The following is a 25,610-nucleotide window of genomic DNA, read 5'->3' on the forward strand; positions in this document are numbered from 1 at the left end:
CTATCTGCACCAGACTCTCCTGATCTGTCATCAAGGGCTCTGCCAAAGCGTGCCATCCTCCTGGGGCCATCTTCACCCCATCACTGTCACTCCCACCGCTCACCCAGCGTAAGGTCTTCACTGCACTGCCACTGTCTGCGGCCCCGTGTGAGTGCCCGGAGCTCTGCTTGGTCCAGATGCCCAGCACGTGGCCAAGCTCTACCAATATCCACTGAGTCCGTGCATTGATGAGTCAACATCTGGTTCTCCTCCACCTTCCAGAGATGCAGCACTGGGGATCGGTTCTCTCCTGATAGCACATCCTCACATGGAACTGTGTGCAGAAGCTGCTGGGGACCCAGAGGCCTCTTGGGAACAGACCACGAGCGTCTCTTAGGGTGCCCACCCCGGTGAATGTGCTCAGTCCCCTGTCTGAGCCAGCCAGCTGCAGGTCTAAACTCAGGGGCTCAGCCCAGGGAAGGGACAGAAACTCCTACCGGAGACACTTACCTGCCCCTGCCTCCCGCGGCTTCTTGTCCACACTGGGCCTGTCACTTGTCTAAACATAAGGAGGACCGTGTTCCAATTATTCTCCTACGGGAAGTTTCTGGAAAGGTTTGCTTATCATACTTACTCATTAAAGGGAAGCCACATTTTCTCCCTCCCTGGGCCCAGCAGTCTTACCCCCGACCGCCACTCGATAGCTCCAACCGGGTTGGGTTACACGCGGTGAAGCCATCAGCTCTGACGACTGAGCCGACAAGGCTGAGTGGCTCGGTGAGACAGCTCCCTGCAGGACTAAGGTGTTGGCGGCCTCCTCACCTCGCTCTCATTTTTATGATGAAAAAGGAAATTACTTCTGCCTTTAATGATGGCAGCTCCAGAAATGGTGAGTACGGTGGGTGTGGGGGAGAGAATGCTTCTGAAAGATGGCTTCTCACCCCTTCCCGATGCCACCCCAGGGACAGTGGCCCGTGCGGGAGGGGCTTTCTAGCTCAGGTTTGATGTTTTCAGAAAGCGTTTTACTGTTTGGTCTTAATCTCTTTCTAAAGTTAAACTTTATGATTTGCCATTTGCTGGGAGTAAGCAGCAGGTTGCCACGGGAACCAAAGCCAAAACGTAACTGAGTGAGATTTTACTATCTGAGATATTCTTCAAAGCGCTCGCAGCACGGAAATGAAACCAACATTTTTTAGTGCCTACCTTTTGCTTAGATTTTACTGGGACCCCAGGAGTCAGCAGAAAGACAGTTTGTTTTAAATGGCTAAATAGTTCCTCTTTAAAGTTCAACCTACAACCAGAGAGGAAATAAAAAGGGATGATGCAAATATCTACTTTCACCCGACTGCTGGAGTCTGCAGGTTTTAGTGCTTTCGGGAGGCAGGTTCCTAGAGAATGCAGAGCCGTACCTGGGCAGGTGGGTTGGGATTTAGTGGGGAGAATTCCGGCGTGGCCCCGCTTCCTTCTCCGAGCTGCAAGAATGCCTGCGAAAGGCTCCTGGCCCTTGGGTGGCACATGAGGTGGAATTTTCCCGCAGGAAACAGAGCCCCACTGTTGCCATGGGGTGAGCCAGCGGTCCCAGCCGCTTCTCACTTCGCCACGTTGGGAGGGGACTGGCCTCCCAGGGGCCCGGATACTTTCATCCTGAACTAGGTCATCCTGTGCGAGCCAGGAAAGGGCTGTGTCTGTGGGAAACCACTAACCCAGTGGCTGAGTGTCCCTTCTTCCCTGGTGCCATGAGCTTTCTTGGGGAGCAGATGTTACGTGAGTATAAAACCTTCCTATGTTTATGGCAGGTGTGCCACATACACACGCAAAAAATCAAGTTTATGTGGGACAGATGATGAACAATCACCAAAAGAGGTGGAGAGTGCTTTGAAAATAATTCATCTTCTTAAAAATAATCATGCAACATCTAAATGGTAAAATGGCATCTCTCTAAAGGCATGCTGTCAAACTGATCCTAAGATTGGTTGAGCAAACAATGGAGAAGTCATTATTTTAGTGGAATTAAGTTCTTGGTAGTATTTCGCTAACTCAAAAAGCTTCTCTGTTATCTGATGTGGTTCAGAAAAATTGTGTTCTCACTAGACAAATATTTTGATCAATTGATACTGAATGCACTTTGTACGGATTGTCAAATTTCAAAGACTTAAAATATGATAAAATGCATTTGATACTAAAACCATGAATAAGGAAGAAAATGTTTTTTGTTCTTCCATGGCGAAGGAGGTGGATGTGGAGGTGGAGCCGAATCTCCGAGGCCCTGAGATAGTCACGATGGGGGAGAACGAGCCACCTGCGACTGAAAACCCCTTCTCTTTTCGATCTCTCTTTGGCCTTGACGATTTGAAAATCAGTCCTGTTGTTCCAGGTGGGTGGAACCAGGTGGGTGGAACCAGGTGGGCACAACCAGGTGGGCGCCTCTGTTTTCCACCCAGCCTCCCCATCTCACTAAGGAACACAGCTGGCGTCTCCGTAGGGGAGTCGTCTCCCCAGGTTTACAGAATCCCGGGGAGAAGGGGCGATGGAGACGGCATCGTTTCATTCAGCCCTGTGCCATTAAGCTGGTGGAAGCACGTCAACTCCCTGGAGACAGAAATTGAGGCTCCACAATTGCCCCCAGTAGACAGAAATTGTCCCTTCCAGAAAACTTTTTAAAAAATCTGGATGTCACCAAAGATATTAGATGCCTAGATTAAAACCCAGCAGCAGGTGAAAGAGCTGTTCCTAGCTACCAAAGAAAGGAAAGTTTGTCTTGTACGTGAGTCACAGTGGATTCCCTGAAGCCCGCTCAGCTAGAATCTTTTCAGCAAGAGCCATCGGGACGGTCAGGAATATTAATTCCCTGGGGCTGAAAACGGGGACACCATGGGGACTCTGGCTGAGGTCCCAGGAAAGACGAAGGGGGTGCCACCCTGGTCTAATGGCTTTTAAACCCCTTGGACAATTGATGTGGGGGTGTGGAGGGGGTAGGAGGTAGGAAGAGAGGTTTTTAGTAAGTGAAAAAGAAACATGTTTGAAAATATAGCTAAAAATATTAGCATAAATGGAAATGGAAGAAAAAAATACCCTGCAATCACTTGACCCTGAAAATTTACCTGGTTTTTATTTGTTTGCATTTTCTTCCTGTCCTTTTCCATACATCTGGAATGCATGCATGGTGCACATCTAGAAAGGCATTTGCACATGGGCCATTTGGTTTTCACAATTATCTCTTCTTATGGTGTCATGTCATTCTGTCAAGTACATAGATAAGTTGTATAGCCATTTGACCATCATTTGGCATATCATTGTTTCTAATAACTCATAATGTAAATAATGAGAATGCGAATAGTTCTATATATATTCTTATTTGCTAATTATTTCCTTACAATTAATTCCTAGAAGTGGAAAAGAAAAAAAAGAACTTTAAAAAAATACACAATGTATTATTCCTTACAGAAATTAAGAAAATACAGTTAATTGAAAAGATTTTTTAAAATGACCTGCAGTTGGGTATTACTCAGAGATAACTCTAGCAATACTTTATCACTGAATTTCTTGCACTCCTTCCTCTCTCTAGATCTCTGTTTCCTTTTTGGACATGAGATATACCATTTATGCTATTTTGAGACTCTTTCTTTTTCACTTACTATATTATGTTCATCTTTCCATGGCACTGAATACTTTTCAGGAGTTGACCAACTCTGGTCCATGGGCCAAAACTGGCTCACCACCTGTTTTTGTAAATAAAGTTTTGTTAGAACACGGCCGTGCCCATTTGTGCACATATTGTCTCTGGCTGCTTTCACGCCATAACAGCGGAGGTGAGCAGTTACAACATAGACCACGTGTCCCACAACAGTTAAAATATTTACTTTCTGATCCTTTACAGAAAAAGTTTGCTGATCCCTTTCCTATATCATAGCGGTATTAAGTACCTGTATACATATTCCACTGTATGGATATACCATTCAAATTAGTTCACAGTTCCCTTTTGATGGACATGTAGGCTGTTTCCCATGCACCAATATTCTAAATGGCTCTGTTCCGTGTCCTTGTCAGCAGAAATTTGTTTACATCTGTGATGACATTTAGGACGCATTCCTGCACGTGGAATTACTAGATAAAAAATTACTTCCATTTTTGAGCTTTTTGATACGTTTCCAATTTGGCTTTCTGAAAGTTACACGATCTATACCCCTACCGACTGTAAATGGGGGTCCGTTCCCTTCCACTTTTGACAGCAGTAGGTATAATCATTATTAAAAGTCATTGTAAGTTGATACGTCTAATTTGCTTTTTTTTTTCTGTTCCCAGAGAGGTTGAAGGTTTTTCTGCTTAATGTGCTTATATATCATTTGTACTTCTTTGGGGAGGAGAATGCATCCTGCATTTTATTCCAGGGTTGCCCTCAGCAGAGCAGAGGAGGGGTTGGGGCCCTGGGATCACCACAGGACTCCCCAGCAAAGGCGAGCGGGAATTGATACAACATTCTAATGATCCGAACATCTTTGATTCTGCAATCTGGGCTCGTCTCCTAAATCTGACTCTTGGATACAGAATAACTAGAATGAAAAGGGGCCATTCTTGGGATTCCTGATGATCTTTAAGGGTAAAATGGAGGTGGGCATCTCAAAAGGACAGTGATTAACTTCTTCTGAGGAGGGGGTGGCAAGGGTAGAGAGGAGAAGCCCCCTCTGCCAGCTCAACACAAAAATGTGTTGTCCTAAAAGGAATTGGTCTCTGACCCTGCCTGAAAGCAGCCTTTGTTATCACAATGTCATTCATTCATTCATTCCTTCATTAAATATTCCCAGAGGTGACTGAGCCCTCGGTGCTCTCCTACGTGCTGAGGATGCAGCTATGAACAAGCCTCTCGGCCCTCCCCGTCGTGTCATTTGCCATAGTCAGAAGTGCATTACGTGTGCTTCCTTATCTCCCTTCTCTTCTTCCCTTGCCCCTCTTACCTTTCTACATTCTGCGTACTCTTTTCTCCTTTTCCTCCCATGCCATCTCTTTTTACAATTTTTGTTTGTTTTTTAATTCTTTTTCCTTTTTTTTTTTTCTTAGGCAGCCCTGAATGATATTGACTGTTTTATAACCATACTCTTTATAGCCAGGTTGTGGGTTCTAAAGACGGGCAAGGAAAGATCTTTCTAGTTTTCCGTGGGTAACCTGTCAGCTCAACATCTCCAAGACTAGGAGAAGAAAAAGCAGGGTGCTAGGCTCTGTCCTGAGTAACTGTACAACTCTTGGAAGGCTTTTCTCCCTTTTCTGGATTCCAGCCTTCCTAATGTTGAATGAAGGCAATGATGGCTTAGATGTTTAGCCAGGATTCATGATATAATTTGTGTGAACTCACTTGTGATCCCTGAGAGTAAAGGGTGTCAATGGAAATTCTCCTGGTTGTCCAGGGCTGAAAATTTTGGATATCTTAATGTTCCTCACATCTTCTTTTGCACCAAGTCTGCCAGGTTCTTTGTGTGAGAACTGTGAAGGGTCTGAGATTGTCCCTTATTTGCAAGCTAACAAGTCATGGATGTTGGCAGAAGACATGAGACTCCTGGGTCAGAGACAATAGACTTAACTGCTTGCAGCACAGCAGGCAGCATGAACTTTCATGTTCTCATCAGTTCCCCTTGCCACCCAAATACTGTGGAGGCAATGTGGAGGGGCCCAGATGTATGCTGCACATGCACTGGGTTTACATCACAGCTGAGCTACCCAGAGCTAAGGAGATGCTTCATAATGGCTACAAGCAACTTGCATAAACTTTGCCCTGGATACAGGCACCATGTTTATTAAACTGGACAGTAAGCAAACCTGCTCCTTGCTCTGGAGGGAGTCATTATTGATATCTTCAAAGGCTCTTTGTTTCACTTATGTCCTGGAAGAGATGATCCAGTACAAAGGCCACCGGTGCCTCTTGCTGCAAGAAGTGAGATCTGACGCTATGGGGAATTATCTCCCAATGTGTTCTCTCCTGGGACCTCTCAGAGGTCCCAGCTCTCCCTTTGCCCGAAAGTACCCCATTCAGGTTTTACACGTCATCCATGGGAGTTGGGGCTCTTCTTCCTACCCCTTAATCCCAGCTGGACAGAGCTGCCAGAGTTGGAGAGGGTGGGACAGAACTTCCCTCGTAGAGAAGGTGTCCCCTCAGTAGGTGGCCTTTTCTCTACTAAAGCCAACATTCTCTGGGGGGCAATCTCTGCATAGAGGGAGGGGGAGCATATAGCAAAATTTTAAGCTTCACTTCACTGAGGTGGGTGCTCTGTGGCTTTCTGCTCTCTCCCCTCTCCTTGGTCCTCAGATGCGGACGCGGTGGCTGCGCAGATCCTGTCGCTGCTGCCGTTGAAGTTCTTTCCGATCATCATCATTGGGATAATTGCGTTGATACTGGCACTGGCCATCGGTCTGGGCTGTGAGTAGAATTCACCCCTTCGAGGGCCCTCAATGCCTATGTAAAGCTTTTCTCTTTCACGAGCTTCCCCACACGGCAGCATTTTGCGCCATCCAGCCTTAATGCCTGGAGGCAGAGATCCTTCTGGTGTGCTGACTCTGAGTGTTATTTGCCGGCCTGACTGTAAAGTCGGTCTGGGGACCAGCGGGGGACTCCTGGCCGTGCTCAGAGCTTCGTCACCACGGAACCTGACTGGTTAGAAACATCCAAAGGCAGCTGATGAAATAGGATTCCACAGGCTGGAAGGGGTTGCGGGCCCCAACAGAGTGGACAAAGAGGTCCATTCATGCAACGCCAAACACGCCAGCTATTTTTAAAATCAGGTGCATGCAGCTTGGGGGTAAGTGGGTCATTTGGAGAATCTCTAGGAGGCCACAATTTCTCATTTTCTCTTCTGAATCACTGGCTCAGAGGGGGTTTAGTTCACCCTGTGTGCAGTGGTGTGGGCCACAGCTCATTCTTGAGCTCTTTCCAGATGGAGAGACAGCAGGAGGTAGACGGGGTGGCCGAGCAGCCCTCGGCCAGACACCTTCGTCAGCCGGCTCAGCTGGTCAGCCCACAGTCCTGTGGTTTCTCTCTTGACCTTGAGCCCTCTGGAGTCTGAATTCACCCAGGGTTGTGCCTGCTAGGCCAGGTCACTCAGTGAGACAAAGTGGGGCCCAGCGGCCTCCCACGCCCTGAGTTCAGCACAGAAACTGGGTTGAGCAGGTGCAATTTCAACACAGGTTTCATTACTCATGGGCAAGCCTGAGGCCGCGTGGCGGGTGGCGGACGGCTTTCTCCCAGGACACTGCCTGTTGTCGGTGCTGCACAAGGAAGGGGCCTCCATCTCCCTCTTCTCCCCTTTCTCCCTCAGTCCACTTCGACTGCTCTGGAAAGTACAGGTGCCGGTCATCCTTTAAGTGCATTGACCTGGCAGCTCGATGCGACGGGGTCTCGGACTGCAAAGACGGGGAGGACGAGTACCGATGTGGTAATGCCTGCTTGGCCCAGCAGACGTAGCGCCTTGACGGACTCCCAGCCCAGCCTTTCTCATCTGAGAAATGGGGACTGGCCATGGTCATGCTATGTCCTCAATTGGCATTTGCTCCAGGAGCTACCGGGCTGGGGTTAAGGGAGGGTGGCCTCATGGAGCGGAAATTCAGCTGGGGAGCCACACCAGCATCAAGCAGAGGCCCCAGGAGGTCACGGGGGCTGGGAACGGTTGCTGCCCTGTAAGGGGGAGACCTCTGCGGGCAGAGGGTGGGTGAGCTGGCCCTTGGAGGGATGTTGGGGCAGAAATAATTCACGAAATGAATATAGCTCAATAAGGGACAAGAGATAAAAGGGTGCTGGGCTCCCTGCCCAGGGCCTCAGGGCTCCACCGGCCGCTAATGGATTTCTTTTCCCATTTGCTGGCCAGTCCGGGTGAGCGGTCAGAAGGCAGTTCTCCAGGTGTTTACAGCTGCTTCTTGGAGGACCCTGTGCTGGGACGACTGGAAAGCGCACTATGCAAATGTGGCCTGTGCCCAGCTAGGCTTTCCAAGGTAATCGAAGGAGCATTTCCAGCCCCTGTGTGAAAACAGTGGGAGTCCTAACTGAAGGACGGCTGCCCGTTACTTGAACACTTAGTAGGGGCTTTAACACATAATCACACTCAATCCTCACTCCACCCTCTCATGGGTTAGCATCTTCATTTTACAGGTGAGGAAACCATGGTCCAGACAGGTGAAGTCACTTGGTCAAGGGCACCCAGGAAGCGGAATGTTTGGGGTGCCTGGGGGTGGGGGGGAGAGCAGAGTTCTAAACATAAGCATTCAACAAATTGCTGCAGAGCTGGGAGATAACCTTCTAGGGCCTCACTCTCCAGCTTATGTAGTTTCTCACACAGAATCTCAGTTTGCTCTTAGGGGCCACATCCTCTCCTATGCACATTTCCCAGAGAACCCCAAAGATCCAGCATTTAAAAATCACTAATGAAATGAAAACACACTCATTCAAAGCACTCGTTTGTCAACATGTAGAAGAAACAATATTGCCATGGATTTTTCACTTTCAGGTGTTGGTGTTGTGCACGTGACTTGCTGTGTTGGAGTAACACCTTTTTCCCTGTGTAGGACTCTTTCTCTGCCTGACCCCCTTTTCGGACCCCCTATAACCGCCATGCTTGCCTGGGTGCCCGTGACTTCCCCTTCACCCCCCATTGCTCCTGATTCTCAGAGCGAAGGCTACTTGGGGTCCCATACTCACCTGGGATCTGAGCAAGTTCCAAGAATGTTTCCTTTTTCTTACACCCAAGGAAAAGCCATGCCGGTGGGAATCCTCCACGGAGTCTTGCTTTTTGAATTTAATGCGTTATGCTTTCAACTCCCTTTCTCCAAAACCAGTGAAACCCAAAATGTCCTATATCCCCGAAGTCTGCCTCATTCTCCCCCATTGTCAACCTGGAATCAAAGCTGAGCTGCAATTCAAGTTTAGTGACAATAGCAAAAATCACTCACACAAATGCCTTCCTGGGAATGAAGATCTCCTCCTCAAAATCAAGGAGGAAAAGTTCACGGTCCCTGGACACACCACCCCGCAGACAGCTGAAGGCGCCGGCATTTCTCATCCCTGCTGAGCCCCTTCCCCTGGCTCATGACGGGGGTCTCCTTTCCTTCCCTTCTCCCTCCTCCCCCTCCAGGACTACACTCCCCGCTGTTCTGAGCCCCAAGGCCTCTCTGCTCTGTTTTGCAGAAATACTCAGCTCAATCCCCTTCTCCCTCCCCCAACAGAACCCAGGAGCCCCTTCCTGGGCAGGAGTTAGGGACCACCCCAGAGCTGGGGCAGTTCTCAGGAGCCTCCTCCACCCCAGGCCTTTTGGGAAAATATTCATTCCCACCCTCCAACCATTTCCCCTAAGAGGAAGTCTGGGGGATGCAACTTCTCCAGCCTGTTTCTGAGCATTGTCTGTTTTCTTCCTGATAAACCTGTCCTTGTCTTCCCTATCCTTACATTCAATTTCTAAGCTTTCCTTCTGTATTCTTTTCTTTTAATGCAGTTTTATTGAGATACATTCACACATCATACAAACCACCTGAAGTATATAATCACTGGCCCACAGTATCATCACATAATTGTGCATACTTTGTATTGTTTTCTTGTTTTTTCTTCTTACTTTACTTCTCTTTAAAAAATCCTTCTTTAAATGTCTCTGCTCTACTGTATCCTGTGTCAGGTATCTGTGATTAAAAAAAAAAAGATGGACTGTCAAGGCAGAGTGCCTGGATTCAAATTCCAGGGCTCACTCAGAGAAGTTAGGTAGCTCGTGCCTTACTTTCCTCTTTTGTGAGACAGACGGTAATAGTACCTGCTTTAAAGCCTCGTTGAGAAGCATAAGTGGAGAGTGCAGACACGAGGCTGGCACGTTGGAACACCGTGTAGGGTTTGTGGTTGTCATCGTTCTACTATTTGAACCATGGACAATTTGTGGGGCTCCAGGTGCAGCACTCAAGGTCTCTTTGTATGTCACAGCCCCCCACCAGCCACCCTGCCCACCTGCACCAGCATCTGTCCGTGGCAGTAACAATTGGCTCCTACCCGCCAGCTCCTGCCCGATCGGCGAGTTGAGCAATACCCAGGAGAGGAGGAAGTGAGAGCAGGCTGGGAGGGCCACCGCTGCACCTTAATTACATTTTCCTCAAAACTTAAAGTTGACTTTCCTTGGCCTTCCACGTCTGCATCCCCCAAAGCGTTTATAAGCTAATAAAATCCTGTTTGATAAGCTGCAGGGTTAGGAGTAAAGCAAGCCGACTGCTTATGTTTTGTTCTTTTCATGGAGAAAAGGAAAAATGGCTATTCATTCACTAGCTTCCGTTTCATAAATACTTGATTTTTAAAGTCACCCTCTTTCACCATTGTTCTCCAGGGGGCCTGCTCCCTGGCAATTTAAACATTCACTTGCTCCTGGCGCCCCCTGAATTTCTTCCTTCTACATGTTCTTTTCTCTCCCACGGGGAACCCAAGCCAGCTCTGGGCAGACTGGGGAAGCCCCTCTTTCTTCCCATTGTTCCTGGGGAGCTTGGCGTTCCCACTTGGAGCTCACCTAACAATGCCCCCCATAGATCTGTGCCCACTCCCTCTGGGGCTTGCCCCAGGCCAAGCAGAGGTCAGTCCAAATGACAAAGTCAACATGGCCCTCATCCAACTGCTTCTGTCAGGAAGGGAAGACGGGGTCCCCCCTCCTGTGTGGCTGGAGCCCAGGGGAGACGGGCAGGGACGTGGGGCGGGGGCAGAAGAGCCAACTGGCATAGACTGTGGAGGTCTAGAAAGCCTTGCTAAGGTGCATGAACTTTATCCTTTTGGCAAAAGGAAATCGTTGACAGTTTAGTGACAACATGACATGTCCCAATACAATTCATTTGATGCACATTGTTCATAGATTCTGTATCTGCGATTCATCTATCACTAACATTTGTATGTAATCCCAAAATCAGTACTCACAGCGCTTTCCCGGTCATTCATGGATACGCATGGATGGTGAAAGATTTGAGTAATCCAACGTGCATGTTCCCAGATGACACCGAGTCAGGCAATGCTCTGCCTTGCGGTTCCAGCTCAAATACTGCAAAAATGTGTCCTTTATGTGGTCTATTTAGTGCTGCATTTATTGCATTTTGGTGCTTTTCTTGGTGGTTTTGCTGTTTAAAATGGTCCCCAAGAGTAGCACTGAGGAGCACTGGCTAGTGTGCCTGAGCACAAGGAGGCTGGGACGTGCTTCAGAGAGAAACTACAAGAGTTTGATGAGCTTCGTTTGGGCAGGAGTCAGGGTGCTGCTGCCCGTGAGTTCAGTACTAATGAATCAACGGTGTACCTCAAATGAGGTGTCTTTAAACAGAGACGTAGGAAAACAAGGGTACGTATTGGTCGGTTGAAGGAAATGTGACCAGAGGCTCACAGGACCCTCATCCTGAGTTTCCCCCAGGAGCAGAGGTTCAGTACTCGCTAACTCAGTGTTCCTGGAAACCTTACGGAGCATAATGACTGTGGTTAACGCGCCTCGGCTGTCCCTGTGACAGCCGACTTGCTGGCAGGTTGACTCGAAGCATAGAGTAAATATACACAATGGTCTACGTTTCCAACGTGCCCACAGCTACGTGCACTCAGACGAACTCAGGGTGGACTTGCTCGAGGAGCAGTTCCAGGAGAACTTCGCGTCCATCAACCACCTGCTGCCGGACGACAAGGTGACGGCTCTGCACCATTCCGTGTACGCCAGGTAAGCGGCGAGGCGCTGCTGGGGCTTGGCCCCGCTGTCCGTTTGCTCGCTGCATCTGCAAAGTTGTGCTCAGCTCCAAGGGGACTCGAGAGGCACAGAGGGCAGGTGGGAGGCCACCTGGTGAGAAGGGGCAGGTGCACCAGACTTGGGGTGCAGGGACCTAATCCCAAGCACAGAGCATCATGGCCCAACAGGGAAAGGAGAGGAGAGACAGGGAAAGAGCAGTAGTGATGCACTGCATATATGTTTGAGGAAGTAAGGAAGGAAGGAAAGAAGGAAGGAAAGGGAGGAAGGAAGGAGGGGGAGAAGGGAGGTGGGAAGGAGAGAGGGAGGGAAGTAAGAAGAGATGGAAGGAGGGAGGAAGGAAGAAAGGAAAGAAGGAAGAAAGGAGGGAGGATGGAAGATGGGAAGGAGGGAAGGAAGGAGAAAAGGAAAGAAGGAGGCAGGAAGGAGGGAGGGAGGGAGGGAAGGGGGAAAACAAAGAGAGAAAGAAACATCCTTCTTTGTTTAAAAAGTACTTCAATATCCACGATTTGTTTTATATGTTTCTCCTAACAACTCATGAGCAAGGTGAAAACAGGTAGCTCAGATTACAAATATGTGCCTGGAGCTTAGAGGGGTTACCTGCCTCACCCCAGGTGAGACGGTGAGGTATCCCAAATCCAAGTTCAATGCTCTTCCTGATTCCTTGGTCAGACTCCAAATATGTTCTCTGCTCTGCAAAAGTCTTGTCAGTCTGTTCATCATGTAATTAACAAGCATCCCTGAGACCCCCATGCCAATCGATAGGGGGCAGTCTGTCTCTGGGGTCCCCAAACCTCAGTCTGGTGACACCAGCTGCTTCTTGCAGGACGAGGCAGGGGCTGTAAAGGAAGACAAAGTTTGAGAGGTTTGGGGGTTCCTTCCCCTTCATTGTAAGGAAAGCACGTGGCCCAGCCCCCATCCACCAACAGGGAGTGAGAACCATTTCCTCTACTAGCTGTGTGACCCCTAGCTTGGCAAAATGTTTTCCACTAGAGTTCACCACATGTCCTCCAGGTACTCTGCCTGCCTCATGGGCCGGATGTGACAACATTGGGGGAAAATCGACACACAAATGCCTCCAGTATATGTTTAAATAATAGAGTACATCATGCATCTTTTATCATCAGCTCTGTAAAGCTTGGAAATACTGAGCAGCCTATCTCATAAGCAATACTTTATTGTTAATCAGGTGCTTTGTAATGAATTGTGTGTACTCGTGGCCATGGCTCCCTTTTTTAAAAAAATGGCTACAACTGTAATCTATATTCAAGAGCAGAATAGAATTTATTTTCTTTTACCTCAAAATTAAGTAAAAAAAATTGCTAATTTCACACCAGGGATATCTATCACATCCTACTCTTTTTTTCCACTTTAGGGAGGGATGTGCTTCGGGTCACGTGGTTACCTTGAAGTGCATAGGTAAGAGTTTCCTAAATGTGGAGAACTGGGTGGAAGCAAGTGCTGGCTCACAGACTCCTCTCTCTTCCCTTTCCATTCTCCCTGTCCACGGACCACTCTGAGTCCCATCCTCCAGAGCCAGGTGGGGACTCTGTGTGCTCCTACCTGTTCTAGGGTCTCACCTGGTCTCACCTGTCGAGGGATGGGAAGCAGCACAAAGCAACTCAGCAGCAGGACCAAGTCCACAAAGTCCTGTCACTTTCCCTCCCCACTCTGAAAAGTCTGTAGAGGCTGCTCAGTGCCCCAGGCCCCAGGGCAGACACCCCCTTGCTTCTGGCAGCAGAGAGGGCTCTCGTGGCAGGGGCTGGGTTCGGAGAAGTCAGGGAGATGCAGCCCAGCACCTGGCTCCCACGGAGGTTTGCGACCTCTGGAACGACAATCCCAGGACACGGGCCTTAGGGAAGAGGGGCGCAGCCAGCACCCTTTGTGGCCCCCAGGGAGGCTGTCTGCTCTGACGGGCTCTTCTCACGGCCTCCCCCGTAGCACCTTGTTGGTCTGTTGTGATCTGCCCACCGAGCCCCTGTGTCGCTGCCCCTCCCCAGAACCCTTCCCCGCCCTGCCCCCACCCCCGTCTCCTCTGCCCAATTCCCATCCCAGGCTGGGAGTTTTGTGAGGGCAGCTGCTAGGCTGGGGACAGAGGAGCTAGCCCTGTGATGGGGACCCACTTTCCCCTGGAAAGTTCTTCCAGATGGCCCCACGCGCCCTTGCTTCCCCCCTGCAGCCTGTGGCCGGAGAATGGGCTACATGTCCCGCATCGTCGGTGGGAACGTGTCCTCGCTCATGCAGTGGCCCTGGCAGGTCAGCCTCCAGTTCCAGGGCTACCACCTCTGCGGGGGCTCCGTCATCACGCCCACGTGGGTCGTCACGGCTGCGCACTGCGTTTATGAGTGAGTGTTCCAGCCTCGTTGGTGCAGGTCCTCTGCTCCCCTGGGGCCAGGGTGGGATGGGGCTGATTTGGGTGGGGTGCAGCAGGTCCAGAAAGCAGGAAAACAGACCAGATCATTACAGATCACACGGCCAGGAAGAGTCCCCTCCCGCCTCCCCATGCACTGTGGCCAGCACTGTCGGGCACCGTCGGTGACGTGTGACTGATGACCCTGAGCTCAGTTGAGGTTTTCAGATCTGCAGCTCTTACAGAAAAGGTAGAAAGAGGAGGGAGGAAGCTCTCTTGCAGGAGGAAAACCACCAAAGTAAAAGGGCCTCAATCTTCCTGTGCAGCTAATTACAGTAGACGAAGTTGTAGTCAGGTGACAGGGTGGGGTGGGGTGGGGGCAAGGGAGTGCTGTGGTGGGGGGAGGGGAGGAGGCATTGAGTTTCCTTAAAGCAGTCTCTCTTGGGAGCTCAGAGCATAAGAAAACCATAGACAGGGCTTCAGAGCTCAGTGATTAGGCTTTGGGTCAACCAAGATGGTGGTGTCAGATGCACCAGGGAGCTGTTCCCACACAGAATCTTTGGACAAGCAGAAAAAAACTGGCAGAGCCATCTTCCACAAAATTCTGAAACACAGTTAAAGGGTTACAGTAACTGGGCAAGTGCCAAATCAAGAAAACCCAGCTTTAAAGCTGTAGGAGAAGCTCATGGCTCCCTTGCTAGGCCCTGACACAGCGTGGAGTCAGCCTGGGCTCCCATTGTGGGTTCCTGGTGCTGTTCTAGAGGGAGAAGAGTAAACCCTATGCACATACTGGGGTGCCTGTATATCGGTGCAAAACTCTTGGGTAGAAGCCTGAATGACTGAACCAGGCAACTTGTCTCAGGCTCACTCTCCCAGAACTTTCCTGCAGGCAGAGCAGCTTGTGGACAGCTAAAGCAGTGTAGGAGACAATTAAGTCAAGGCAGCCTGGGCAAAGGATTACCTGCTTCAAGACATACAATAGAGCACCTGGCAGGGGGAGAGAGTCTGTTTCATAAGGAGTTGAGTGGGTACTGGAATTCCTGTCAACAGGAAAGTTCCTAAGGCCCAAGCAAGCCCAAGTCCAGGACAAGACTCAGGCTCAGCAAGGAGGGAGAGGGCCATGCAGTCATATTTGTGTCAGGCTGAACTTCTTGATAGGAGGGCTAAATTCCAAAGGAGACCACAGCCAAGGCAGAGCCAATGTGCAAAGACTGTGAAAGGTGTTGTTTGCTTTTGTTTGTTTGTTTTTGTTAGTCCTCAGCACTCAAGGAAATCTCTGTCCTGTCACTAGCTGAATATAAACTTAATGAGCACATAGCTCATTTAGTCCCAGAGTTAACATTTTAAAATATTAAAATGTATAGTGTATCAAAAGATTATAAGACAAACAAAGAAACAGGAAATGATAGTCCATCCAAAGATAAAAAAGATGAAATCCAGAAATCATCAATGAAGAAGGTCAGACTTTGGACATACCAGCAAATACTTAAAAAAAAAAAAAATGTTCCTTGATATGCTCAAGGAGATAAAGGAAAATGCAGGGAAAGAACTAAAGGATATCAGGAAAACAATGAATGAACAATGTGAGAACTCAATAAAAAGGCAGATCTTTAAAAAGAATGAAACAGAAAATACTGGAGATGAAGACCACAATAATTGAAATGAAAAATTCCCTAGAGGTTTTGACAGCAGATTAGAGCTAGTAGAAGAAAGAATCAGTGATCTCAAAGGCAAGACAGTGGAAATGATTCAGGCTGAGAATCAGAAAGAAAAAGAATTTTAAAGAAGTGAACAGAGCCTAAGAGACCTATGGGATACTATCAAGTGTACCAATATATTCAGTATGGAAATCCCAGAAGGAGAAGAAAGAAACGAGTAGGAGGGATAGTCAAAGAAATAATAGCAAAAAACTTAACAAATTTAATGAAAGACATGAATATGCACATTCAAGAAATGCACTGAACCCAAAACCGGAGATAAACTTGAAGAGAACCACACCCAGATACATAGTAGTCAAACTGTAGAATTCCCAGAACAAGGAAACAGTTCTGAAAGCTGCAAGAGAAAAGCAATATGTTATGTACATGGGAGTCCCAAAAAGATTGAGTGCTGATTTCTCATCAGAAACCATGAAGGCAAGAAAGCACTGGGATGAAATATTTAAAGTGCTGAAAGAAAAAACTGCCAACCAAGAATTTCATATCTGGTGAGACTGTCTTTCAAAAATGAGGGAGGGATTCCTGGCAAGATGGTGGCATAGAGAGGAGTGGAAGCTAAATAGTCCCCCTGGAACAACTACAAAAAACCAGAAACAACAAGTAAGTAATCCAGAATAACTGCGGGGGGACAAACGAGACCATCCACTCATCATACACCAACCTGAATTGGGAGGAATGCCCGAGAACACAGCATAAAATCTGTAAGTAAAACCTGCGGATCCAAGTCGTGAGACCCCCTCCCCCATAGCCTGAGCTGCGGAGCCTTGTGGTGCCAGAGAGAAGCTCTCTCCCAGCAAGCGAATATAGCTCAGCTGAGCTCCAACTGGGGTTTTAAGTAGCGAGTGTGAACTGCTCACTACAGGTACGCATCCCCAAAAAACAGACAGAGGCTTTGGGTGACAACCGACCTGGGAGAGCCAGAGGGTCGCCTTGGACTGGGTCTGAAGGGGACTATCTGTTTCTTTTTTGGCTCAGTGGAGAAAGCCCCAGTCATTTCCAGTTTCCAGGGCTGTGACTTGCGGAAGCGTGGAGACAGCACAAGCAGAGAGAGACCATTGAAATGCTAATGACCTCCACCTGGGGGCTCTGTCTTCTCTAGGAGGAAAGGGGTGGGGCCCTTTCCATTCAGAATCAGACCCCAGAGCCTGGGGGAACACGGCCATACCTCCTCACACCAGTCAAGAATTATAGGCTAACAGGCATCACCTGCTGGGCAGAAAAGCACAGTGACCCGAGGCATCAAAGGGTGAAGAAATTTTCTAAGACACACCCTCAGGGAAACCAGATACTGAATATTTCTTCCCTCTGGGACCTGAGCCTGTTCTGGTCTGGGAAAACCTGATTTGGATAACCAAGGAAACCATGCCTAGACAACAGAAAATTACAACCTGCACTAAGAAAAACAAAGTTATGGCCCAGTCAAAGGAACAAACGTACACTTCAACTGAGATACAGGAATTTAAACTAATGCTAAATCAAATCAAAAAGTTTAGAGAAGATATTGCAAAAGAGATAGAGGCTGTAAAGGAAACACTGGGCATATATACGGCAGAAATCAAAAGTTCAAAAAAACAACTAGTAGAATCTATGGAAATGAAAGGCACAACACAAGAGATGAAAGACACAATGGAAACATACAACAGCAGATCTCAAGAGGCAGAAGAAAACACTCAAGAACTGGAGAACAAAACACCTGAAAGCCTACACGCAAAGGAGCAGATGGAGAAAAGAATGAAAAAATATGAGCAATGTCTCCGGGAACTCAAGGATGAAACAAAGTACAATAATGTACGTATCATTGGTGTCCCAGAAGGAGAAGAGAAGGGAAAGGGGGCAGAAGCAATAATAGAGGAAATAATCAATGAAAATTTCCCATCTCTTATGAAAGACATAAAATTACGGATTCAAGAAGCGCAGTGTACTCCAAACAGAAGAGATATGAATAGGCCTATGCCAAGACACTTAATAATCAGATTATCAAATGTCACAGACAAAGAGAGAATCCTGAAAGCAGCAAGAGAAAAGCGATCCATTACATACAAAGGAAGCTTCATAAGACTATGTGCGGATCTCTCAGCAGAAACCATGGAGGCAAGAAGGAAGTGGTGTGATATATTTAAGATACTGAAAGAGAAAAACCGCCAACCAAGAATCCTATGTCCAGCAAAGCTCTCCTTCAAATATGGGGGAGAGCTCAAAATATTTTCTGACAAACAGACAATGAGAGACTTTGTGAACAAGACACCTGCCCTACAGGAAATACTAAAGGGAGCATTACAGGGTGATAGAAGACAGGAGTGCATGGTTTGGAATACTATTTTGGGAGATGGTAGCACAACAATGTAAGTACACTGGACAAAGATAACTATGAATACGGTTGAGAGAGGAAGGTGGGGAGCATGTGAGACACCACAAGAAGGGAGGAAAGATAAAGACTGGGACTGTGTAACTTGGTGAAATCTAGAGTATTCAACAATTGTGATAAAATGTACAAATATGTTCTTTTACAAGGGAGAACAAGCAAATGTCAACCTTGCAAGGTGTTAAAAATGGGGAGGCATTGGGGGAGGGATGCAATCAGCATAAACTAGAGACTGTAACTAATAGAATCATTGTATTATGCTTCCTTTAATGTAACAAAGGTGATATACCAAGGTAAATGGAGATAAGAGGGGGGGATAGGGGAGGCATGTTAGACACTTGACATTGGTGGGATTGTCTGATTCTTTATTCCACTTTGATTTAAGGTTATTTTTCCTTTTGCTGCTTCCTAGCTGTCATTTTTTTTTCCTCTTTCTTTTGCCTCTCTACCTTCTTTGACTCTCCCTCCTGCCTTGTGGAAGAAATGTAGATGCCCTTATATAGATAGTGGTGAGGGTGGTGAACACATAAATATATGACCATGCAGAGAACCATCGATCATTTACTTGGGATGGAATGTATGGTGAGTGAACAAAACCATATTAAAAAAAAAAAAAAATGGGTTGATGACAAAACCTCGAGGGCAATATACTGAGTGAAATAAGCCAGACACATAAGGACAATTATTGCAGGGTCTCACTGATAGGAAATAATTATAATATGTAAACTCATAGACATGAAATATAAGGTACCAAGATATAGGACAAGGCTTAAGAATGGGGAGTGGTTGCTTAGTATGGGCAGAATGTTCAATTAGGATGAACTTAAATGTTTGGAAATGAACAGGGGTGTTGGTAGCAAGATGTGAGAATAACTAACAGTGCCAAATGGTGTGTGAATGAGGAGGAAAGGGGAAGCTCAGAGTCATATGTGTCACCAGAAGGAAAGTTGGAGGTCAAAAGATGGGAATGTATAAAACTGAATCCTATGGTGGGCAATGTCCATGATCAACTGTACAAATATTAGAAATCGCTTCCATGAACCAGAACAAATGTATGACAATACAATTAGAAGTTAATAATAGAGGGGCATATAGGGAAGAACTATATACCTATTACAAACTGTATACTACAGTTAGTAGTATTTCAACATTTTTTCATAAACAGTAACAAATATACTATATCAATACTACAAGTCAACAATTGAGGGGGGTTGGTTAGGGATAGGGGAGGATTAGAGTTTCCTTTTCTTTTTTTCTGTTTTCATGTTTCACTTTATTTCTTGTCTGGAGTAATGAAAAGTTTCTAACAATTGAACAAAAATTAAGTGTGATGGATGCACAGCTGTATGAGGGTACCCAGGGGCAAGTGATTGTACACTTTGGATCTTTGGATAATTGTATGGTATCTGAACAATCTCAATAAAAATGAAAAAAAAATGAGGGAGGGATTAAGACATTTCCAGATAAACAAAAACTGAGGGAGTTCATCACCACTAGAGTTGCCTTAAAACATGCTAAAGAGAGTGCTTCAGACTGAAAAGAAAGGAAACCAGACTGCGGATTAAAGTGGCATAAAGAAATAAAAACTTCCAGAAAAGGTAATGATGTAGGTAGTTAAAAAAGCCAGTACCATTGTATTTGTTTTTTTGGTATGTAACACTACTTTTTACTTCTTACTGGTTATAAAATGAAAATGCATAAAAAGTAATGATAAATCTATGGTTTTGGACATGCAAGGTACAAAGAGATAATTTGTAACAAGCACAACAAAAAAGTGGGAAGATGGGGAGGTATAGAAACAGTGTATGCTATTAAAGTTAAATTGGTATCAAATCAAAAGTGATTGTTATAGGTTAAGATGTTAAATTTAAACCATTTGGCAACCACAAATAAAATATCTGAAAAATATACCCAGAAAGAAATGAGAAGGGTCTCAAATGGAACAATACAAAAAATCAAATAAATATGAAAGTATGCATTAATGGAAGAATTAAGGACAAAAATGGTATAAGTCTCACAAAGACCAAATAACAAAATGGTAAAAGAAAGTCCTGCATTATCAGTAGTTATTTTAAATATAAATGGATTAAACTCTCTAGTCAAAAGACAGAGATTTGCAGAATGGATAAAAAAGCATGACACAACTATGGGCTGTTTACAAATGACTCACCTTAAATTCAAAAACACAACTAGTTTGAAAATTAAAGGATGGAAAAACATATACCATGAAAATATTAACCAAAGGAGAGTTTCGGTAGCTATACTAATATTAGATAAAAGAGACTTTAAGTAAAAAACTATTACAAGGGATGAAGAAGTTTACTATACACTGAAAAAGGGATCAGTTCAACAAGAGGACAAAATAATTATAAATATATATGTACTTAATGACAGAACACTCATATTTATGAAAAAATATTGTCATATTTGAAGGGAAAAACAGACGGTTCTACAACAATAGTAGGAGCCTTCAGTGCACCACTTTCAAAAATTGAATAGAACATTGTTTTAGTTTCCTCATTGCCAAAGTAAATACCATGCAATGGTAGTTGGCTTAAACTATGCGAATTTATTGGCTCATGGTTTTTAGGCTAGAAGTCCAAATCAAGTTGTAATCAAAGTAATGCTTTCTTCCTGAAGACTGGAGTTCTGGTGTTGTTTGCCATTGCTGCATGGACCTGGGCTTCTCTGTCACATGGCAATGCACTCCGGGGGGGCTGCGGGGGGAGGCCTCTCCTGGCTTCTTTCTTCTTTTCAGGGTTCTGTTGACTTCCAGCTTCTGGCTCCTCTCCATGGCTTCTCTCTCCATCTGACTTTCACTCTGCTTATAAAAGACTCCAGTCATCTGGATTAAAGCCCAACCTGATTCAGTTGGGCTGCACCTTAACTGAGGTAGCATCTTGAAAAGATCTTATTTACAACAGGTCCACACCCACAGGAATAGATTAAGTTTAAGAATCTGTTTTTCTGGGGTACATAGCTCCAAGCTACCATGAACATCTAGACAGAAGATGAATGAGGAAATAGAAACCTTGACAGACACTATAAATCAAGACCTAACAGACAAATATAGAATACTTTGCCCAACAGCAACAGAGAATATATTCTTCACTAGTGCACATGGATCATTATCTAGGATAGACCATATGTCAGGTCACACAAGTCTGAATAAATAAAAAAATATTGAAATCATACAAGGTATCATCATTGACCACAATGGAATGAAGCTAGAAATCAATAACAGTAGGCAAACTGGAAAATTGACAAATGTGTGGAAATTAAATAATGCACTCTTAAACAATGAATGGGTCAAAAAAGAAAGCACAAGGAAAATTAAGAAATATCTTGAGGTGAATGAAAATGAAAACAAAATATACCAAAACTTGTGGGATGCAGAGAGGGAAATTTCCCCCAGAGAGGGAAATTTATAGCTCTAAATGCTTGCATTAAAATAGAAGATCTCAAATCAGAGACCAAGGTTCACAACTGAAGGATCTAGAAAAAGAAGAGCAAACTAAACCCAAAGTGAGCAGAAGGGAGGAAATAATAAAGACTAGAGCATAGATAAATGAAATAGAGAATTAAAAAAAAAACAGTAGAGAGAATCAATGAAACCAAAAGTTGGTTCTTCGTAAAGATCAATAAAATTGACAAACTTTTAGCTAGACTGACAAAAAAAGAGAGAGAGTGCACGTAACTAAAATCAGAAATGAAAGGGGGGTATTGCTACCAACCCCACAGTAATAAAAAGGATTATAAGAGGATAATATGAACAACTATACACCAACAAATTAGACAACCTAGATGAAAAGGACAACTTCCTAGAAACACACAAACTTTCTACCCTGGCTCAAGAAGACATAGTAGATATCAGCAGACCAACAATAGGTGAAGAGAATGAATCAGTAATCAAAATCTCCCAACAAAGAAAAGCCAAGGACCGGATGCCATCACTAGCGAATTTTACCAAACATTCCAAGAAGAATTAACACCAGTCCTACTCAAGCTCCTCCAAAAAACTGAAGAGGAGAGAACACAGCCTAACTCATTCCAAGAGGCCAACATTACCCTAATACCAAAGCCAGATAAAGATACTACAAGAAAATAAATATCTGTTATGAATATAGATTTTAAAAATCAGCAAAATACTAGAAAATCAAATCCAACAGCACATTAAAAAATTATACACCCCAATCAATTGGAATTTATTCCAGTTATGCAAGGGTTGTTCAACATAAGAAAATTAATGAATGTAATACACCATATTAATAGAATGAAGGGGAAAAAAATCACATGATCACCTCAATTGATGTAGAAAAGGTATTTGACAAAATCTGGTACCTCTTCTTGATATGAACACTTAGAAAACTAGGAATAGAAGGAAACTTCCTCAATATGATAAAGGGCATATATGAAAAACCCGCAGCTAACATCATACTTAATGGTGAGAGGCTGAAATCTTTCCAAGATCAGGAACAAGACAAAAATGCCCACTGTCACCACTATTATTAAACATTGGGCTGGAAGGGCGAGCCAGGGTGATTAGGCAAGAAAAAGAAATAAAAGGCATCCAAATTGGAAATGAAGAAGTAAAACTTTTCCTATTTTCAAATGTTATGATCTTTGTTTTAATTTCCTAGGCTGCTCAAAACAGACACCATGAAATGGATTGAGTTTAAACAATGGGAATTTATTAACTTACAGCTTAAGGCTGTGAGAATGACCAAATCAAGGCACCATCAAGGTGATGCTTTCTTCTGGAAGACTGGCTGCTGGTGATCCTTGGCTCCTCTGGCACATGGCAAGGCACATGGTGACGTCTGCTGGTCTCTGCCTTCTCTTCCAGGTTTTGTTGCTTTCAGCTTCTTGCTTCTGTGGTTTTCTCTCTGTGTCTGAATTTCATTCTCTTATAAAGATTCCAATTAGAGGATTAAGACCATCCTGAATGAGGTGGGTCATGCCTTTACTGAAGTAAACTCGCCGAACGGTCTTACTTACAATATGTTTATACCCACAGGAATGGATTAACTTTAAGAACCTGTTATTTCTGGGGAACCTACATCTTCCAAACACCAGAATCATATACATACAGAATCCTGAAAACTCCACAGCAGTTACTAGAGCTAATAGACAAATTCAGCAAAGTAGTGGGGTACAAGGTCAATACTCCCAAATCAGTAGTGTTTCTATACTAATATCAAAAAATCCAAAGAGATAATGAAGAAAAATTTGTATTTACGATAGCAACTAAAAGAATCATATATGCAGAATAAATTTAATGAAGTATGCAAAGTACTTACACATGGAAAAATTACAAAACATGGCCAATGGAAACCAAAAAAGACCTAAACAAATGGAAGGACATTTTGTGTGCATGGATTGGAAGACTAAATATTACTAAGATGTCAGTTCTACCCAAAACAATTTACAGATCTGAGGCAATCCAAATAAAAATTCCAACAGGTTTTTTTTTGGGGGGGGGGCAGAAATGGAAAAGCCAATCATCAAATTTATGTGTAAGTGGCCCCAAATAGTCAAAACCATCCTGAAAAAGAAGAATAAAGTTGGAGAACTTACACTGCCTGATTTTAAAACTTATTACAAAGCTACAGGAATCAAAATGACATGCTACCTGCACAAGGAATGACATATCGACCAATGGAATCAAATTGATTCATGGCCAATTGATTTTTGTCAAGGGTGCCAAGTTCACCCAATATGGAAGGAATAGTCTCTTCAACAAATGGTGCTGGGAAAATGGATATCCATATGCAAAAAAAAAAAAAAAAATGTAGGTGGACCCCTGCTTCACACCATGTGCAAAAATCAACTCAAGATGGTCAGAGACTTAAATATAAGAACTCAAACTAGAAAACTTCTATGAGAAAACATAGGGAAGCATCCTGTATTAAGCAGGGGTTGCCTAGACGTCAGACCTAAAGCGCAAGCAACAAAAGAAAAACTAGAGAGATGGCACTTCATCAAAATTTAAAACGTTTCATGCACCAAAGGATGTCATCATGAAAGTAAAAAGACAACCAACAGAACAGGAGAAAATATTTGGAACCACTTATCTGATAAGGGTTTAATGTCCAGAATACTTAAAAAATATCCTACAACTCAACAACAGCAATGCAAACAACCCAATTAAAAAATGGGCGAAAGACTTGAATAGACATTTCTTTAAAGAAGATCTATAAATGGCCAATAAGCACATGAAAAGATGCTCACAATCATTAACATCAAACCGCAATGAGATACCATTTCACACACACTAGAATAGCTATTACCAAAGAAAAAAAAAGAAAGAAAAGAAAAAAAAAACAACCAGAAAAGAACAAGTGTTGGAGAGGATGTGGAGAAATAGGAATACTTCTTCCTTGGTGGGCATGTAAAATGGTGCAGCCACTGTGGAAAACTGTTTGGTGGTTCCTCAGGAAGTTAAACATGAGAGCTATTAAATGATCTGGCAATCCCACTTCTAGTTACACATCCCACAGAATTGAAAGCAGGGTCTCAAACAGATATTTGCACACTGATGTTCATAGCGGCATTATTTACAATTTCCAAAAGATGGAAGTAACCCAAGTGTCTATCTACAGATGAATGTATAAACACAATGTGGCATACACATACCATGGGATATTATTCAGCCACATAAACGAATGGAGTTCTGATACATCTGACAATGTGGGTGATCCTTGAAGACATGTCAAGTGACATAAGCCAGACACAGATGGGCAAATACTGTATGATCTCACTGATATAAAATAATTAGAATAAGCAAACTCGTAGAGTCAGAAACTAGAATACAGATTATCAGGGGCTGTGATGGCTATAGGGAACAGGGAATTAATTTCTTAATTGTTGCAGAGTTTCTGTTTGAGGTGACAGAAAAGTTTTGATAATGGATTGTGGTGATGGTAGGACACATTGTGAATGTAATTAATCCCACTGATCATATACTTGAATGCTGTTAAAAGTGTAAATTTCAGGTTATACATATGTTACCAGAACAAATATTAAAGAAACACCACAGAAATGTACAACATTGTTCCAGTTTGCTAATGCTGCCATTATGTAAAATACCAGAAATGGAATGGCTTTTATAAAGGGAGTTTATTTGGCTATAAATTCACAGTTCTAAGGCCATATAAGTGTCCAACCTAAGGCATCAACAAGAGGACACCTTCACTGAAGAAAGGCCAGTGGCATCCAGGACACCTCTGTCAGCTGGGAAGGCTCATGGCAGGCATCTAATGGTCCTGGGTTGTGTTTCAGCTCCCCTCTCTCTCAGCTCCTGTGTATCCTTCTGTCTCAGCTTCTCTCAGCTCTCTGCTTCATTCTCCTGGGGCTTTTCTCTCTTAGCATCTGGGAGTCCTCTCTTAGCTTCTCCAGGGCAAACTGTAGGCTTCGTCTCCTAGCTTAGTATCTCCAAATGGCTTTCTGTCCGCATCTCAAAGCATCTCTAAGTGTCAGCTTTCAACAGCCGTCTC

The 25,610-nt window shown here is 44.7% G+C and overlaps 1 protein-coding gene across 1 annotated transcript in view; it reads left to right on the forward strand.

Moving 5' to 3' along the window:
• Positions 1-2,244: 2,244 nt before the first annotated feature.
• The window catches only part of TMPRSS3 (transmembrane serine protease 3), a 31,689-nt gene continuing 8,323 nt past the window's right edge, over positions 2,245-25,610 (forward strand). Inside the window, exons 1-7 of the mRNA XM_037839768.1 lie at positions 2,245-2,353; positions 6,275-6,385; positions 7,281-7,397; positions 7,827-7,950; positions 11,535-11,660; positions 13,060-13,103; positions 13,864-14,029. Coding sequence (XP_037695696.1) covers positions 2,260-2,353; positions 6,275-6,385; positions 7,281-7,397; positions 7,827-7,950; positions 11,535-11,660; positions 13,060-13,103; positions 13,864-14,029 — 782 coding nt within the window. The 5' untranslated portion in view covers positions 2,245-2,259. The remainder of the gene's footprint in view (positions 2,354-6,274; positions 6,386-7,280; positions 7,398-7,826; positions 7,951-11,534; positions 11,661-13,059; positions 13,104-13,863; positions 14,030-25,610) is intronic.

This window comes from Choloepus didactylus, chromosome 1, assembly GCF_015220235.1.
Source record: "Choloepus didactylus isolate mChoDid1 chromosome 1, mChoDid1.pri, whole genome shotgun sequence".
In the NCBI taxonomy this organism is placed as follows: Eukaryota; Metazoa; Chordata; class Mammalia; order Pilosa; family Megalonychidae; genus Choloepus; species Choloepus didactylus.